Here is a 17,925-nt window from a genome sequence, read left to right on the forward strand (position 1 = left end):
CAGAAAGTTTCCATTATCTAAAGTTAATCAAATATATGAAACATGTTTATTTATTTACATTTCTGGGCTTATTTTAAATTGATTGGCCTGAAGTGTCCAGAAAGTGTCTAAAAAGTTGAAGCCAGAGGTTAAAGTAAACTGATTTCTTTTTCGTTTTCCACCATCTAACAAGCCAAACAATTCACTTTGCTAATGAAGGGGCCTGCAGCAGGTTGGGTTTCCTTTTTTTTGGCTTGTGACTTCTGGAAGTTTCAAAAACACACAGCTCCTGCAGTTCGAGGCAGTTGCCTGGAGACCGGAGGTCACCGGGGCCATGCCAGCTCATTTCCTCAGCTGGGCGCAGGTGAAATCCCTCTGCCTGCAGGGCATGGAGTGCACGCTGCATGATGGTCTTGAAAGTCAGACTTTGCATGAGTGGGTTTACTTCAAAGGCAGCCACAAGGCCCACTACATCCTCTTAATTGTGCATTTAACGGTTGTTACATCACACGGCTGAAGGAGGCGTTTACATGGTGAACTACAACGTGTTTGTTGACGCAGTGTTTCCTTTTTTCATGAAATGATCAAAACTTTTACAGAAATGCTGGTTAGGTTTTAAAGGCCATGATGCTTCCACTCAGTAACTCATATATTTATAATGACTCCTTTTTTTGTAATTTTTCCACCACAATCTTCAGTTCAAAGCACAACACTGAATGACCTCACATCCTGTACTTTTAACTTTGAACAAAAAGTGGTTCTAGGTTATTTCAAATTATCTTGTATTATGAGCCAAAGTCAACCAGATTTTTTTTTTTTTTCAGTTTAAGAAAATAAATGAGCTTTCTAATCCAGCTTATAAATGTAGGTGGAGCTGCAGATTTCCAGTTTAGCACTATTAGCCTCCTAGACAGCAGAGATGTGAATGCTGTTAAATGCTTTTTTGTAGAAGAGAGAGCAAATGACGTAGGACGTATACAAGGCAGTTAAATCATTGGGAGTGATATCCGCTCCAGTTACATTAGATAATGCTCATAGTCAGAGTCAGAGTCAGAGAGTCAGAGTTTCTTTATTGTCATTCGCACCTCATGTGGTACATGTGGTGGAGCGAAATTATGTACACAGGGTCCCAGTTACATCCAACAATAAAATGTATAAGAAAAACAGTAATAACATCTAAGATATGAACTAAGAAATGCATCAACTAAATATACACTAAGCACTCATAACATAAAACATTGAACATCAGCACAAACATGAACATGAGTCTGTGAGCAGATGAGCACGCATGAACACATCAACATTGAAACAGATCAGCAGCAACATGAAACAGATCAGCAGCAACATGATATGGTTTTTCACAGTGATTATTCTAGTTAGAGATTCATGAGTCTAACAGCCTCAGGGTAGAAGCTGTTCCTCAGTCTAGTGGTTCTACACTTAATGCTCCTTAACCTCCTTCCTGAGGGGAGTGGGGCAAAAAGTGTGTGTGCTGGGTGGTCATAGACATTTAGACCAGAATTTCTTCACAGATGGACAACTCCAAAACACGTGTGAGCATTTTACTGTGGCCTGTCAATCACACAGAGGGGACTTTGTTGGGTTTTTGCTGCTGAACGGACACAAAATTATCAGTCATTCTCTTTAGTATACATTTTTATTTCACAATCTAAACAGCACGTTGCAGGTAATTATCAAAATAGAAATGAAAGCTAAGTTTTAGTCTAAATTATTAAAATTATTACAATATACTTGCTGACCGAGGCACTATATTACAGTATTTGTCTCACAACAACACAAACATTCATTTTGATAAGAAGTAAGAATAGGAACAAAGCTGACTTGCAGGTCTCAGTTTTAAAAGCAACATTGCAAATTGCAAACCTTTAATAATTTTTAAAAACATTTTAGCCCTTAAATAACACACTTTACAATAGGTTGTGTGCTGGTGTGTAAGCGCATGCAATATTCTCAGAGCAAATGTATGAAATGGACAGTGGCTAAAATATATTTTTGCTAATCCGTTGTAAAAGATAAAAACTGTCAATGACTTTTAACCATGTTTACTCGACAATGAAGTTAAACAAACAGGCTATAATTTTCTTTAACATGGTCGTTAATTTGTAAGGCTTTATAGGAGAAATGTTTCTGATTTTAATATTTAGTCAAGAATTTGATAAGAAGGTGCAAATATATAATTTTTTATTATTATTAGACCTTTATTTATATAGGCTAGTTCCCACTGATCCGCAAAGACTCATTTACAAGAGAGACTGTTATATTCAACATACAGGCAGATAAGAAAAAGAGAACAGGAGGGTGGAGGAAGACAAAATAATGTCTCACACCATGTCCTGGCCGGGAAACAGCGTAAAAGATGTAAAAAAAATACCTCGCAACATAAAACGGCAACATACAATTACATCAAAATACATTTATGCATAAGGTCATCAAAGCCGGTGAGTTGTCCATGGACCCTCCAGAAAGTTCCAAAGCTCTGAAAAGATGGTACAGTGTCTATCAGTGTCATGGTTATGATATGGCCACAGACGTCCTCGGGATGGGGGTGGGGGGCTGGCAGAAGCTTCTAGTTTACGTATCCTCCACGAGCAATTTGAGATAAGTTGGCCTGTCCAAAGCCAGCGGGGAGGCCAAAATCAGATAAACAACAATAGTTTTGGGCCACCAGATTCTGTTTTCTGTCAGACTTCAAGTTCTGCCAGTACACTCAATGGTGAATCCAAACAGCCAGATTTGTGGACATTTTGCCCGGTCCATGCTCGTTATCTTTCTCCAAGGTCGAATCCTTCTTGCTGGCGAGTTCCAGGAGCCACAAGTGGCCTACGATTCTCAGAAATTGCGTCCAGCTTCAAGTTGAGCTCGTTAAGCATTCGAGTCTGAGCGCTCGAGGCACGATCCTTCACATAAGGCTGGCAACTTTACCATGGCCGAAACTGCTGCTGATGTCTTCCTAGTTTGTTGATATCCAAGGTATCCACCAATTCCAAAGAGCAGAAACCCTGTTATTATAAATCCAATAATGTACACATCTTCTACGTCCTCCACGGACAGCACAGATAGGCACATCCTCTTCCAGTCACCCCAGGAATCAATGACATAGCTGTGTGGGTCCGTTCAGGGCATGAGGACTCTCCAGCACTGTCAACTGGTGGGAAAAAATATATCAATTTTGTTGAAGGATCAGCTATTTTTTTCATGCTCTGGTCTCCTACATATCTTGTTCAGCTTAGCTGGATTATGTTTATATGGTTTTTCTAATGCAGCTTTTTAATGGACTGTGTGGTTTTCCAGCTGCCTTTCTGGGAGACATTGCTCTGGATGAGGAAGACCTCCGATTGCTTAAAGATGCACAGAACAGTGATGAAGCACAGCAACCCGACAAGGCAAACTTAGGTGTTTAAGCAGAAACAAACATCACATCAACAATAAATCTGAATGACCTACTTTAAAGATAATTAGGAGAATTTCCATGTGAACGTTTCAGCTGATAACGCCACCTCCAACGACACCACCGAGGGAGCTGCTGACCGTCAGAGTCCCCATCGCCAGAGGAGAGCAGCCACCTCCAGGCCTGAGCGAGTGTGGCCTGACGGTATCATCCCGTACATCATCAGTGGGAATTTTAGTGGTGAGTACTGTGAAAAGTCATTTCTCCATTTTATCTGAAAGTGAATAAAACTTTGAACGTCTTTCCAGGCAGCCAGAGGGCCATATTTCGTCAGGCGATGCGCCACTGGGAGAAACACACCTGTGTGACTTTCATGGAGAGGACAAACGAAGAGAGCTACATCGTTTTCACCTACAGGCCGTGTGGGTGAGTTCACAGCACATTGGTGTGTTGCTTTGAACAGAACAGGTCTTCACTAGTATACTTGTTGAAATGACCAACACATAAAACCAAAAGATTGGTTTTACTAATAAAAGCAAAAGGAATTACTTGTATACATTTGTTGTTTTCTAAAAGGAATATCCTGCTCACTTTTGCATTTGACGCACATGATCACTTGAACTGGTAAATAAACTCTTTATCCTGCATTTTTCTCGGATCGTTTTCAAACTATTTCTTCAAGGAATGCATAAGGCCTATCAAGAATGAGACAATTTTAAACATAGATGTCATCGTGCAATATTTGCTCTCAGAGTGTGTATTGGAATAACTCCCATCTTCTCCCATACCAAATATTTCATTCAACCTTTATTTATACAGGTTAATCCCACTGAGCCTCGAGGACTCATTTACAAGAGAGACCTGATTTTAACAAAGAATGATGACAACAGTGGACGACAAGCTCAATAACAGACAATCATAAAGGATGCGTACAAATTGAGGGTTTTTTTAACAAGTGAAAATAAAATAGTATATAAAAAAGGAAAAGTAACAACAACAAAAAACAGCTCGATTATAAGGCGGTGTAGAAAACTAAAAACAGGAATATGTCTGCATTGGTTTTTGCCAGGAACTTAACAGATGTTTGAAGCCATTTAGAGAGGTCAAGGTCAAGAGCTTCAGGTCTTTTTGCAAGACATTCCAGGAAACAGGAGCTGAGTAGGAGAAGGCCCTTTTACCTAGTTCAGTCCTCAATGAGGGAACACTGCAGGTAATATTGTCCTGAGAGCGCACGCTGTAGCTGCACTCACGCAGAGACATGTAGGAGGAGATGTATGAAGGCAGCAGACCAAGAAGTGATTTAAAGATGAAAATGTACCAGTGAGAGAGTCTGCATGAAGTTAATGATGACCAGTTAACCAGTGAATACAGGGTACAGTGGTGGGTATGGTAGTTACAGCCAGTTATGAATCTTAGTGCACCGTGATAGACAGCATCCAACATCTGCAGGTGCTTGTAGGAGCATTCATGTAAACGATGTCATCGTAGTCAATGGAGAGAAGGAAAGTCACAGTTACAAGGTGTTTCCTAGCATTCAGAGTTAGACAGGATTTACTGTATCTCTAAAAAAGAAACCCAATTTAACTTTCAGCTTTCTTATTAGGTTTTCCACATGGAGCTAAAAAGAGAAATGCGGATTGGCTATGATACCCAAATATTTGTAGGAATCGACAAACTCAAAATGGACACCATTCGAGGATAAAATCAGAGGGAGAACTGCTGGGACCAACTTCCTGTTTGAAAACAACATCCCTTTGGTTTTGTCAGGGTTTAGGACAAGTTTGATACGAATCAAATCTGTCTGGATGATGTCGAAAGCAGATTGCAAAAGCTGGAAAACCTTAACAACTGTTTTAGCTCGACAATAAACAATTGTGTCATCAGCATAGAAATGTAAGGATGAATCAGGGATGCTCTGACCTACATTACCTATGTAGATTGTAAAGAGGGTGGGTCCCAAGTCTGAGCCTTGTGGTACACCATTGTTGACTGTTAAATAACTGGAGGAAGTACCATTATGTTGAACAGATTCATAACTGGCTGTAACTACCGTACCCACCACTGCACCCTGTATTCACTGGTAACTGGTCATCATTAACTTCACACAGACTATCCCACTGGTGCATTTTCATATTTAAATCACTTCTTGGTCTGCTTCCTTCATACATCTCCTCCTACATGTCACTGCGTGAGTGCAGCTACAGCGTGCGCTCTCAGGACATTATTACATGCAGTGTCCCCTCAGTGAGGACTGAACTAGGCAAAAGGGCCTTCTCCTACTCCGCTCCTGTTTCCTGGAATATCTCGCAAAAAGGCCTGCAGCCCTCGACCTTGACCTCTCTAAGTGGCTTCAAAACTGTTAAGTTCCTGGCAAGAACCAATGCAGACACGTTCTTAGTTTTCTACATCGCCTTATAATCTAACTGTTTTTTTTGTTTGTTTTCTTTTCGCTACTTTTCCTTTTGACTGTCCTTTTGGTTGCTATTTTGTTTTGATTTGTTAAAAAAAAAGAAGTATGCCTCTTTTGTGACTGTCTATCGTTGTCGTTGTTACTCATTGTCATCACTCTTTGTTAAGAAATCAGGTCTCTCTTGTAAATGAGTCCCCGAGGCTCAATGGGATTAATCTGTCTAAATAAAGGTTGAATGAATGAAAAAATACCATAATTGTATCGCAATATTTGAAAAATTGACTGAGTTGTGGCCATTTTTGTGTTTGTTGGGGTTGATTAGCTGTAGCAGCCATCTTGAATGGGGTTCAGTCCACAACTTTCTCAGTTGCAAGATGCGTTCACTAATATTGTTGTTATAAACATGCGGTTGTGAGTGTGTGGCTGCTCTGCAGGTGTTGCTCCTTCGTGGGGAGGAGAGACGGCGGCCCCCAGGCCATCTCCATTGGGAAGAACTGTGATAAGTTTGGCATCGTGGTTCACGAGCTCGGCCACGTGATCGGCTTCTGGCACGAACACACACGCCCAGACCGTGACAAACACGTAAACATCATCAGAGACAACATCCAACCAGGTACAGTTCCTGCATGTGAGCTTTCAGCGCATGTGTCTGCTTACTGATGCTCCAGATGTTTCTCTGATGACTTTCTGGGCACCAAAAGGACAGGAGTACAACTTCCTGAAAATGGAGGTCGGTGAGGTCGACTCGCTGGGCGAGGTGTATGACTTTGGCAGCATCATGCATTACGCGAGAAACACATTTTCCAGGTTGGCATCTTAAACGTTCTTGTTTGAAATCATTCAAAGTTGGTTTTGTCTTAACTGGGCTGAGAGATCTTCTCACTGTTTCTGAGCCTGCAACTGTTTAGCTAGGGTTTAAACACCTTTATTTGTCAGATTTTTAGAGCAAAAGTGGATTTTTATTTGTGAGCACTCTCAGCAGTTAGTTTTTTTTTTTTTTTACTTTTGTCACATTCGTGTGTAAAAAAAAAACTTGACCTATTTGTCTCTTTATTCTCTTTCATCTAAAAACAAGCCGTGACTGCAACAAAAATGGTTTCACACTTGTCTCCTTTTGATTTCCATCTTGTTTATGTTGTTGCCCCTTTGCCTCACTCTTACTTCGTTTTTTTTTTAAACCCCATAACTGGGTTGCAGGTTTGGGTCATGGAGGCGAGCCAAGCTAAATAAAGGCCTGGCAGTTCGGTCTTTGTTAAACAATTTGGGCTGGAGTGGCCCTTTTTTCCTCTGGCATTCAGGAGCGGGCTCCACTGAGCCGGCTGGCACCGGCCAGAGGCCCCATTCAGAACGCTCTGTTTGCACATACCTGTCATTAACGGGTTCATCACCATGGCAACAGTGAAAGAGAGGGAGCACTAAAACCAGTGAAAGATGAAAAACTATCAAGGTGTTGATATGTCACCCTTCAGAACCAAACAGTATATTAAATCTTTTTTTTTTCTAGACTATCTATGCATCCATTATCTTTACCCGCATCTTCCTTTTAGGGTCACGAGGGTCACTGGTGCCCACATCCAGCAGTCACTGTGTGAAGGGTGGGGACACCCTGGACAGGTCTCCAGTCCATCACAGGGACACAAACGAGACAACCATTCACTCGTTCACACCTATAGGACAATTTAGAGTTACCAATCAGCCTAACATGCATGTTTTTAGTTTGTGGGAGGAAAACAGGAGAAATGCACGGAAAGAACATACAAACTCCACCCAGAAGGGTCCTGAGCCAGGGATTGAACCAACAACTTGCTTGCTGATGTAACTGGGTGGTATTTGCATTTTGTTATAATTGCACAAAATATCTTTTGTTATTCGGATTGTCCACATACCTACATTTAAATACTAAGAAAAACACTGTACAAAAGGGGAAGGTGTAAGGCGTGCAAAGTATTTATCAAAAACAATACCAAATAAGAATAAATAAAAAGGAGGGGCTCCCGATCTTAAAGTCACAGCGGATGCATTGTGGTTTCTAAAAGTATTTACAATCAAGTATATGTACAATCCCAATAACAAGACATTTTGTGTAATTATAACAAAATACAAATACAACCACAACACAATGAGGCAGCAGCTCTACCCACTGTTCCATCGTGCCGCCCACTATTTAATTAAAACTTACAAAATTATTTGGATTTTTCAATGCAATCTAAATAATTCCACATGCTTTATGCAATTTTAGCCATTCATGCATTAAAATGTTCAGCTCATTTAAGAGCTAGGAGCTATAACTTTTAGTTTTTGTAACTTTTAAACGTTTCAAAATGTTTATATTTACATATTTTTACTCGTACTCTGAAATCTCTTCAGTTTCTCCAAAAACTTTCTTCTCTTTTGAAATCTGCTTCAGGAGCTTCACACTACTTTTAGTTTGTAACCATTCAGCTACTTTTAGCTATTCTTTTGCCACATTAAGCTTTTAGCTGCTTCCTTTAGTTTTAACAACGCAGTTTCAGCATCTTCAACAAACTTCAGCACTCAACGTCCACGCTGCATGTTTTGAACATATAATTCTTCAAATCAGTTTAAACTGCGATTTGTCTGAAACAGAAGCATCTTCTTGGACACCATCTTGCCTCGTTATGATGTCAACGGGGTCAGGCCGTCTATTGGACAGCGCACCAGTCTCAGCATAGGGGACATTGCTCAAGCCCGAAAGCTCTACAAATGTGCAAGTAAAATGGTTTTGACAGTTTTAACCTTGATTTTGGCACTTTAAGGTTTTACATCCATGTCCCGGTTCTTTTGTGTGATTTGGTAACAGAGTGTGGGGAAAGCCTGCAGGAAAGCACTGGAAACTTCTCATCTCCTGGTTTCCCCAATGGCTATTCAGCATACACCCACTGTGTTTGGAGGATTTCTGTCACTCCGGGAGAAAAGGTGACATTGACACTTTTTTAGACACTTTCTGCTTCATGGATATTTTCATGCAAGGCAAGGCATCTTTATTTATATAGCAGGTATCAGAAACAAAGCAACTCAAAGTGCTTTAAACAAACAAAAGCACATTGACAGTGCATAACTAAAAGCATATATAAAAATTAAAATGTGAAACGACAAACATTCAAAGAAAGAACACATCGTAAAATCATTCATTCTATATCTTGGTATGAATACCGTATTTTTTGGACTATAAGATGCACCGGATTATTTATTTATTCATATATTCATTCATTTAAAAGAAACAAAACTAATTAATCAAAAAGGAAAAATAAACATTGAATTAAAAGAGTGCAGAAAGAAGAAGAAAATTCTTATAATATATTATATTACAAGATTATAAGGCGTATTAAGCAAAACGAAACAGTCAGATAAGTCAAACTTTTTTCAACTCATTCACAATAAGCACATAAAACTGGTTCGAGGTCAGTAAGCGCAACCAGAATTAATACATAAGGTGCACCAGATTATAAGGCTCACTGTCGATTTTGAGAAAATTTAAAAGATTTTTATAATCCGAAAAATACGGTAATTGTGTGGGCACTGCAACACAAACACATTAAAGACAAAAAGATCACAGGTTTATAATATTTTCATAGAGTGGTCCAGAACTGAAGGTAAAACTTACTTTAAAAGAATTTCATTTTCTTTGTAAGATTTAAATCAACATTACAAATTATCATGTTTCATAAATATCCAAGCAACTCTGTTTCTGCCTTTAAAAATTAGATTTCTATTCAATCTTGTGGAGGTGGGAGAGTCACTTTTAACTCACTGTCTAATCCCAAACACCATATTGTTGTATATTACCAATAAATAATAATAATAGTAATACAGATGAAAACAAGCATTTGAACTCTAAAGTATAAATTCTTATCCAAATATTACATGTTGCCTGGCGATGCTCCAACGTGTCTTTTCTGTATCTCAGATTGTCCTGAACTTTACCTCCATGGACCTGTTCAGGAGTAATTTGTGCTGGTACGACCACGTGGAGGTCCGAGACGGATTCTGGAGAAAAGCTCCTCTGAGAGGTCATTTAGAGACAAGTGTGACGAGCTCACTGCAGACAGGTGCAGAACTCAGCGTGTCGTCTTCTCTTGTGCTTCGGCAGGTCGATTCTGTGGGGACACGCTTCCAGAACCAATCATCTCAACCGAGAGTCGACTTTGGGTTGAGTTCAAAAGCAGCAGCAGCTGGGTGGGCAAAGGATTTTCAGCTGTTTATGAGGGTAAAAAACACATCTTGATTGCAGATTTTCTCCCCCTTAATTCCGAACCAGTTGGGACACTGTGTAAAATGTATATAAAAACAGAAAGCAATGATTTTCAATTTTATAAAGGGTTAATTTATTTACTGTAGAAGATAGTAAACATATCGGATGTTTAAACTAAGAATTGTTGGGATTATTGAGCATGCATCAGGACATTTAAACTAAATTGTGCCACTTATGTGATAAAATAAGGTCATTTTAAATAGCATGGCAGCAAAGCAAAAGCTACGTTTACTTCTTTTAGGGAGTTTTTCCTTCCCACTGTTGCCTTCATGCTTGCTCAAGATGAGAGTCTGCAACAAAGTTAAGACTCAAAACAGTCTGCTCCTCAGATAATTAATGTTATTAACTCAATTTATGTATGTGAATGTTTCTGTGCGGTGCCCTGAGATGACTTCTGTTGTGACTTGGTGCTATAGAAATAAACTGAATTGAATTGAACTGAACATCAGTCTGTGTCTTGGATCAGAGGAGAGCAGCTGCTGAAGTATTTAGAGGGGAACGTTTTCCTATTTTCATCAGAATTCCAGCTGTTTGACAGTCCTGGGTCATCTTTACAAGTTTTTTTTGTTGTTGTTGTTTAATGATGCACCATTTGTTTCTACCTGAGAGAGTGGTCTGGACAGCAGCTTGGCCATTTCAGCTCCTGGACTCTTCTATTGGGTGATAGCAGTAGCAGTTTAGCATTGTCTTGCTCCCCTAACCCTGTCATCTGTATGGGAGTATATGTCATTTTAAAACCAGTTTAAACTTTTCTGCATTGATGGTGGCTTTCCAGATGTGTAAACTGCCTGTACTATGGACACTAATGCACACCCATACCATCAGAGATGCAGGTTTTTAACAATGTACTGATAATAACCAAGGATGGCCTCCCTTTTAAGTATGGAGAATGTGGTTTCCATGGATTAAAAAATATATTTTTTAATAATTTAGTGCTTTTCACACAGAGGTTTCTCCAGATTCTTGAAATGCTTTAATGATTTTATAAACAGTAGATGATGGGATTAGAACTAAATCACTTTCTAGCAGGTTAAATTGTTTGTTTTTTTCTTATCAACTGTTTTAAGAGCTGCTGGTAAAAATAATTGTGAATGAAATATTCAAATTTAATCTCGCTTTTTCTGCAGCCATTTGTGGGGGGGAATTGGAGCGGGACAGCGGTCAGATCCAGTCCCCCAACTATCCTGATGGTTACCAGTCCAACCAAATGTGTGTGTGGCAGATCACAGTAGCAGAAGGCTTTGAAGTTGGCCTCTCCTTTACATCATTTGAGGTAAAAAATATATAAAAGTCAATAAAAAAAACAGAGTTGATATGTTTTATCTGACTGCAGCATTTTACTGGCTTTATGTGACTTCTTCTTTTAAAGTAAAATAAACGTGTCAGCTGAAAAAAAGAAATAAAACACCTTTAATTGTATGTTTAAATCCTGAAGTTCTTCAAGAGACTTTAAAAATAGTTCAAATTAAAATAAAATCACTGTTATCTGGTCAGTGTTTATTGAAAGCCAGTGGAAAGCTGAACTTGTGAGGCTTCAGCATCCCCTGCTGATCTAAAGTCTGTTTGGTGATTAAGAATGCTCTGATTGCAGATTGAGAAACACGACACCTGTGCCTATGACTATGTGGAGGCGAGGGATGGCAATTCGGAGAGCAGCCCCCTCCTCGGACGGTTTTGCGGCTACGACAAACCGGTCAGCGTCAAAAGCAGCTCCAACCACCTCTGGCTCAAGTTTGTATCCGATGGTTCTGTCAACAAAGCTGGGTTCACCGCGAGCTTCTTAAAAGGTCAGAAATAGGATTTCAGGTACAAATGTTGAGCCAAAAAAGCATTTTTGTTTTGTACAGATATCCAGTAATTTAACATTTCTTTGGGTTAGAGATGAATGAGTGCTCCATGCCCGATAATGGTCAGTGTGAGCAGCGCTGTCTGAACACGCTGGGCAGCTACAGATGTGCCTGTGATCCTGGATATGAGCTGGCAGCCGACAGACACAGCTGTGTCAGTGAGTAGCTCACATTACAGGTTCATTACTGGTTCATGCACTTGTCATGTCTATACTGGATTATTGCAATGGTTTGTTATCTGGGTGTCCAAATACTTTTTTTTTTTAAGTATTCAGTGAATCCAAAATGCTGCTGCCAGAGTCTTAACTGGAGTTAGTAGGAGAAATCATATCTCTCCAGTTTTAGCTTCTCTCCATTGGCTCCCTGTCAAGTCCAGAATTGAATTCAAAATCTTACTTCTAACCTACAAAGCTCTCAACAACCTAGCTCCATCTTATATTTTAGATTGTATTGTTCCATATTTTCCTAACAGAGCGCTTCGCTCTCAGACTGCAGGCTTACTCGTGGTTCCTAGAGTTTCTAAAAGCAGAATGGGAGGAAAATCATTCAGTTATCAGGCTCCTCTCTTGTGGAACCAACTTCCAGTTTCTGTCCGTAAGGCTGACACATTGTCCAAGAAAGAACTGGGCTTAAGACTTTCCTTTTTGATGAATTCTATAGTTAGAGTTGACTTGTTATGCTGCTATAGGGTTAGACTACTAGAGGACAAATTGACCTAATTTCCTTAAAAGAATTGCTAAAATTGAATAGTTTTCATTTTGATATTTCTATCTTAACCTGCCATTGTGTATCTGTTCCTCCTTCCTGTTCCTATCAAACCCAGCTCGAAGCAGATGGCCACTTGTCCTGACCCAAGTTCTGCTAAAGGTTTCTTCCTCATGAGGGAGTTTTTCCTTTCCACTGTCAAGATGAGGGTTGTGAGATGGAGTTAAATTCAAAACAGTCTGCTCCTCAGATAAATAATGTTAAATTATTATTATTTTTTATATGGGAATGTTTCTGTTCAGAGCCCTGAGATGACTTCTGTTGTGACTTGGCACTACTGCATATAAATAAACTGAATTGAATTACAGAGGGTAGGACTGAAAACACCACTCCTTCATATTCAGTTTTACATGAAGATTAAATTCCCATCATCAGATAGAAAGTGTTCAATTTAAACTTCCTTACAGCACTTAAGGCATGAAACAAAAGGCGTTAAAGAGAAAAGCTCTGATTTTGCCACAAGAGGGCAGTGTTGTCCTGCAGCAGCATCTTAGTCACCGACTTTATTCATCCTCAAACAAGTTCATTCTTCCAGCAGTTTCCATCACATCATGGATGGACGTTTAGTGTCATTTCAGCAACAACACTTTCTATTACAGAAAGTTGCATATTATTTTATTTTCTGACGGTTTGTTGAGAAATGATCTAGAGATCAAAATTTGTCGTTACTCACATTAAAAAGGTTTGCCGATCTTTTACTTATTTATCAAACTAGCGTTTCTTGGAGAAACGTTTTATTTCTTGCTGCTTCAAACATAAAGTTTTAAAAAGGGGTTTTCATGATCTGTTAGTGCTCTGCGTGCATGTTAGAGATGACTCTCAGCAACTACCACTCCAAAGAGCGGCTAAATATCAATATTATGGCCTGATTTGTCGTCATTTTAGTTTTTTTTTTATTAGCGTTAGTAGACATATTTAATCTGGTTGACCCCAAAAGTTGTTGAGTTGTAGATTTACATGCACTGATTACTTTCTGAGAGTTTCATTACAATTTGCCAAGTTGTTCAAGAGATATTTTGCTAAAAGACAGAGAAAATAACTTGCAGACACAGCCAGTTACATGATCACTCATCTGTTGTAGCTTTCAGACTATCACATGTACATCATTCCTCAAAACTAATATTGTTTTTATAATTTTTTCCTGCAGCAGCTGCTTGTGGCGGCTTTATCACCGTTCTGAACGGCTCCCTCTCCACCCCCGGCTGGCCCAACAAATACCCACACAACAAGAACTGTGTGTGGCAGCTGGTGGCCCCCGCTCAGTACAGGATCACCCTGGTGTTTGATGGCTTTGAAACCGAAGGAAACGATGTAGGTTTTCACTGAGTCATTGAAAGAAGCAGCTCGTTTTCTTCTGGCTGAAGGTGTGCATCGTCCAGCAGGTGTGTAAATACGACTATGTGGAGGTGCGCAGCGGGTTGAGCTCGGACTCCAAGCTCAACGGGAAGTTCTGCGGCTCAGAGAAACCTGAAATCATCACGTCCCTCCAGAACAACATGAGGATTGAGTTCAAGTCAGACAACACGGTGTCCAAGAAGGGCTTCAAGGCTCATTTCTTCTCAGGTGCAGTATTTTCAATTATACTGCATTACATTTTATTATTTACGTTCAAAAGAGTATTCGAAAACTCAACTTTTAATCAAAAGTTGATTGATTGCTGACAAATTCACAAAGTGTTAATGCACTTGCACATCAATTTGTTTTTTCTTTTGCAAATAAATTGGTCTGTTGCTAATAGTATTTAATCTGTTCCATTTGTTTCAATGCACAGATCCAAAACATGAAGTAATTAGTAAAAATAATAATAATAATAAATGCAATAATTTGATTTTCAGACAATAATACCTAGATATAAGAATGTAACCCTAAAGTTGAAGCCAAATCAGCACAATTGTCCCCTTTAAGCTGAGTGCGCTGGCTACAAAATCTTAAACTAAATACTGCCAGCTTCCATGACTGGGGATGACTCTCAGCTACTACCACACCAAAGCTCAATATTTGTGAAACTGACTGGGCTGTAGCCATTTTTGTCTTTTCTAAGTTGACTGTGGTGGCCATCTTGAATCAAGTTGACTTTAAAGGTTAATCAGCTGTAGATGTACACCTCTTTTTTTAATCTTCTTTTTTGTTGTTGTGCAAAATGAGTTGAGGCTTTAAATGTCTCCACAGATGTGGACGAGTGCTCCAAAGCTAACGGCGGCTGCCAGCATGAATGTGTGAACACCTTTGGGAGCTACAGCTGTCAGTGCCGCAGCGGCTTTATGCTGCATGATAATAAACACGACTGCAAGGAAGGTACAGTACACCCACTGTGCCCACACCCCCCAGTATGAAGTTCCACCTTTAACCTTTCTCAAGATGAAGCAAAGCAGGCATTTTATAAATGTGTTGGTAAAATGAGGTGCACCTAAATACACATAAAGTTGAATTGTTTTCTCCTTGTTCTTTTTTCAGCACATTTTTAAAACTAACTACATCTGCATAGTTTGTGCTTTTCTAACCATTTATATATCAAATAAGAATGGCTAAAGTCATATTTGACATATGAACTGATATTCTGGAGCACCCACATCCTAAATGTCAGTTCATTTGGAAGATGGGTGCTTTGACGTTTGGTTTTTGTAACTTTAACATTTTTCCCATAGAAATACATGAAGATCGATTCAGTTAAAAAAAAAATAATAATAATCGCTTTGAGATCTGCTACAGCATAATTGCTCTATTTTAATATTTTTATGCTGCTTTTAATTTTCATTTAACATTTGCTATTGTTCATTTTAAGCTATCCATGCTGCTTTGAGCTAGCCTGTCTCTACTTTTAACTAGCCGTTTGCTACTTTTAGATAGTTTGTCTGCTTTTAGTTATCCTTTGGCTGCTTTTAGCTTCTTGCTACCATTCTGCTCCTTAAAACTTTCAGCTAGCCCTTTAGTCACTTTTAGCTAGCATTTTGCTGCCTGTAGCTAGCCTTTAGCTATAATTTAGCGAGAGAGACGGCAGGAGGTCAGTCAAAATAAAATTGAAAAATATAAATTGTTTAAATTATTTTAAAAAATACATAAATTAGCCACTCGTGCATATAAACCGTGAGGTACAAAGTGTCAGAAAAACATAGCCGCTTATTCACCGGCAATTATGGTAATTTAGAATTTTCGTTAACCTTTTGCTGCTTTTAGCTTCTAGCTACCATTTTGCTACTTTTACATTTTAGTTAGTCTTTTGCTTTTCTTTTTTTGTTGCCTTGAAGCACTCCCTTTGTTGTACTTTTAGCTAGCATTTGCTACTTTTGATCTAATATTTTGCTTCTTTTAGCTGTTCGTTAGTGTTCTACTTTTTTTAATGTTCCAATTCAGCTTCAGCTTATTCAGTAAATTTAAACAAGTTTATTTATCTCGCAGCATTTTCACAGAAAATGTAATTGCTTTCATTTGGCTTTTGTTTTCTTGACGAGTGACTTCAAGAAAATTCCCCAGAAGATGTTGTAAAAATGACGTAATGCAGCCCCCCCACCTCCCACCCCATATGTTTGTTTCCGTCAGCTGGATGCGATCACGTTGTCAACAGTGTGTCCGGCACAATCAGCAGCCCCAACTGGCCCAACAAGTACCCCAGTAAGAAAGCCTGCACCTGGTCCCTGTCCACAACGCCGGGCCATCGGATCAAACTCGTATGTCACAATCCAGAATAAAAATTATTTTCTAAGATTTGCTATTCTTTAAATTTCACTATTTCATAAATAACTTTCAGGTTTTTAATGAGGTCGACATGGAGGCTCATCTGGAGTGCGCTTATGACCATCTGGAGATCTTCGACGGCAAAGATGTTAGTGCGTCGAGTCTGGGGCGCTTTTGTGGCACCAGAAAGCCTTCGCCTGTTGTCTCCAGCAGCAACAAAATGTTCCTGCGCTTTCTCTCCGACAACTCAGTGCAAAAGAGGGGGTTTGACGCTTCGTATGGAGCAGGTGGGTTAAGAAAAACACGAAGTTTTGATCTGCTTTCACACAAAAACTGAGAAAAAGAGCGAAACGACGGTTTAAAAAGCTGCTTTCTTTCCCTGCTTTTACGAGCCACTCCTCTTGACCCTTTAATTTTGTGGCTGTGCATTCCCAGAATGTGGAGGAAGCCTTGAAGCTGAGGTCAAGACAAAAGATCTGTACTCTCATGCACAGTTTGGTGATAATAACTACCCTGGGGGCTCAGACTGTCTATGGGTGGTCACTGCAGAGAAGGGGTACGGAGTGGAGATCATCTTCCAAGTGTTTGAGGTCGAGGAGGAAGCAGACTGCGGCTACGATTACGTGGAGCTGTACGACGGCACTGACAGCAAGTCGCCAAGACTGGGGCGATACTGTGGATCAGGGGTAGGAGGACTGATGCTCTTGTGCATATTGTACCTAAAATACCCCTAAAACTATCCTTCACTTGTCCTTCAATCTGCTTCTTTAGGCTCCAGAGGATGTCTACTCAGCTGGAGACGCCATCACTTTAAAGTTTCACTCAGACGACAGCATCAGTAAAAAAGGCTTCCATGCACGCTACACCAGCACAAAGTTCCAGGACACGTTACACACAAGCGACTGATTTGTAGCCTTCGGCTCAAACATTCTGACGGTCCCACCCGTTTCCAGGCAAGGAATGAATGTTTGGGTTGATACCACAGAAACCGACCCGCATACTTCACATTTACATCTGCTAGACTGAGAGGAACAGAAAACTCTTCTCTTTTCTTCGTTCTGTAGCCCAATAGTTAAAAATACAAATAAAACAAAGTGAATCGTCAAAATAGGTTCAGTCACATCACCGGAGCTGATTCTTTAAAAAAACACTGAACTAAGATATGGAATGTATATTTTGAAGTATAGTTTGCTGTGAGGATCAAGTTTCTTTTGGCATTTTTTTTAGGTGGAGCTCCTCAGATTAATAAAAACGTATTATTGTACAACAGTTTGCAGTTGTGGAACTCTTTTTTTTTTTAAATTTACATACATTGAACATACTGTACACCTTTCAAAGTTTAGTTAAAATGGATTTAGTCTTTGAAACACAGCTTTCTTGTTTTTGTTTGTTTGTTTGTTGTTGCATTGCAGAGTTTTGCTGCAATTAAATTTATGATCACCTTCTGGCAAAGTGGTTCAATCATTTGTTTGGCTTTCACATGTTAATGATTTGTGAACTCCATTGTTGATTTAGATGCACCTGCAGCGACTGTTAACGCCCATCTCTAATTATTGATTCAGAGTGTTGA

General features: G+C 39.5%; 1 protein-coding gene across 1 annotated transcript in view; it reads left to right on the top strand.

Annotated features, from left to right (window-relative positions):
• Positions 1 to 17,347, top strand: part of LOC119424806 (bone morphogenetic protein 1-like) — an 18,255-nt gene extending 908 nt beyond the window's left edge. Inside the window, exons 2-20 of the mRNA XM_037692308.1 lie at positions 3,292 to 3,393; positions 3,485 to 3,628; positions 3,697 to 3,814; positions 6,233 to 6,411; positions 6,500 to 6,605; positions 8,406 to 8,530; positions 8,620 to 8,735; positions 9,727 to 9,829; positions 9,910 to 10,026; positions 11,199 to 11,344; positions 11,663 to 11,858; positions 11,951 to 12,076; positions 13,831 to 13,994; positions 14,066 to 14,246; positions 14,853 to 14,978; positions 16,221 to 16,348; positions 16,429 to 16,642; positions 16,791 to 17,041; positions 17,127 to 17,347. Coding sequence (XP_037548236.1) covers positions 3,292 to 3,393; positions 3,485 to 3,628; positions 3,697 to 3,814; positions 6,233 to 6,411; positions 6,500 to 6,605; positions 8,406 to 8,530; positions 8,620 to 8,735; positions 9,727 to 9,829; positions 9,910 to 10,026; positions 11,199 to 11,344; positions 11,663 to 11,858; positions 11,951 to 12,076; positions 13,831 to 13,994; positions 14,066 to 14,246; positions 14,853 to 14,978; positions 16,221 to 16,348; positions 16,429 to 16,642; positions 16,791 to 17,041; positions 17,127 to 17,261 — 2,777 coding nt within the window. The 3' untranslated portion in view covers positions 17,262 to 17,347. The remainder of the gene's footprint in view (positions 1 to 3,291; positions 3,394 to 3,484; positions 3,629 to 3,696; positions 3,815 to 6,232; positions 6,412 to 6,499; positions 6,606 to 8,405; positions 8,531 to 8,619; positions 8,736 to 9,726; positions 9,830 to 9,909; positions 10,027 to 11,198; positions 11,345 to 11,662; positions 11,859 to 11,950; positions 12,077 to 13,830; positions 13,995 to 14,065; positions 14,247 to 14,852; positions 14,979 to 16,220; positions 16,349 to 16,428; positions 16,643 to 16,790; positions 17,042 to 17,126) is intronic.
• Positions 17,348 to 17,925: the final 578 nt, after the last annotated feature.

This window comes from Nematolebias whitei, chromosome 18, assembly GCF_014905685.2.
Source record: "Nematolebias whitei isolate Nwh7 chromosome 18, NemWhi1, whole genome shotgun sequence".
NCBI lineage: Eukaryota > Metazoa > Chordata > Actinopteri > Cyprinodontiformes > Rivulidae > Nematolebias > Nematolebias whitei.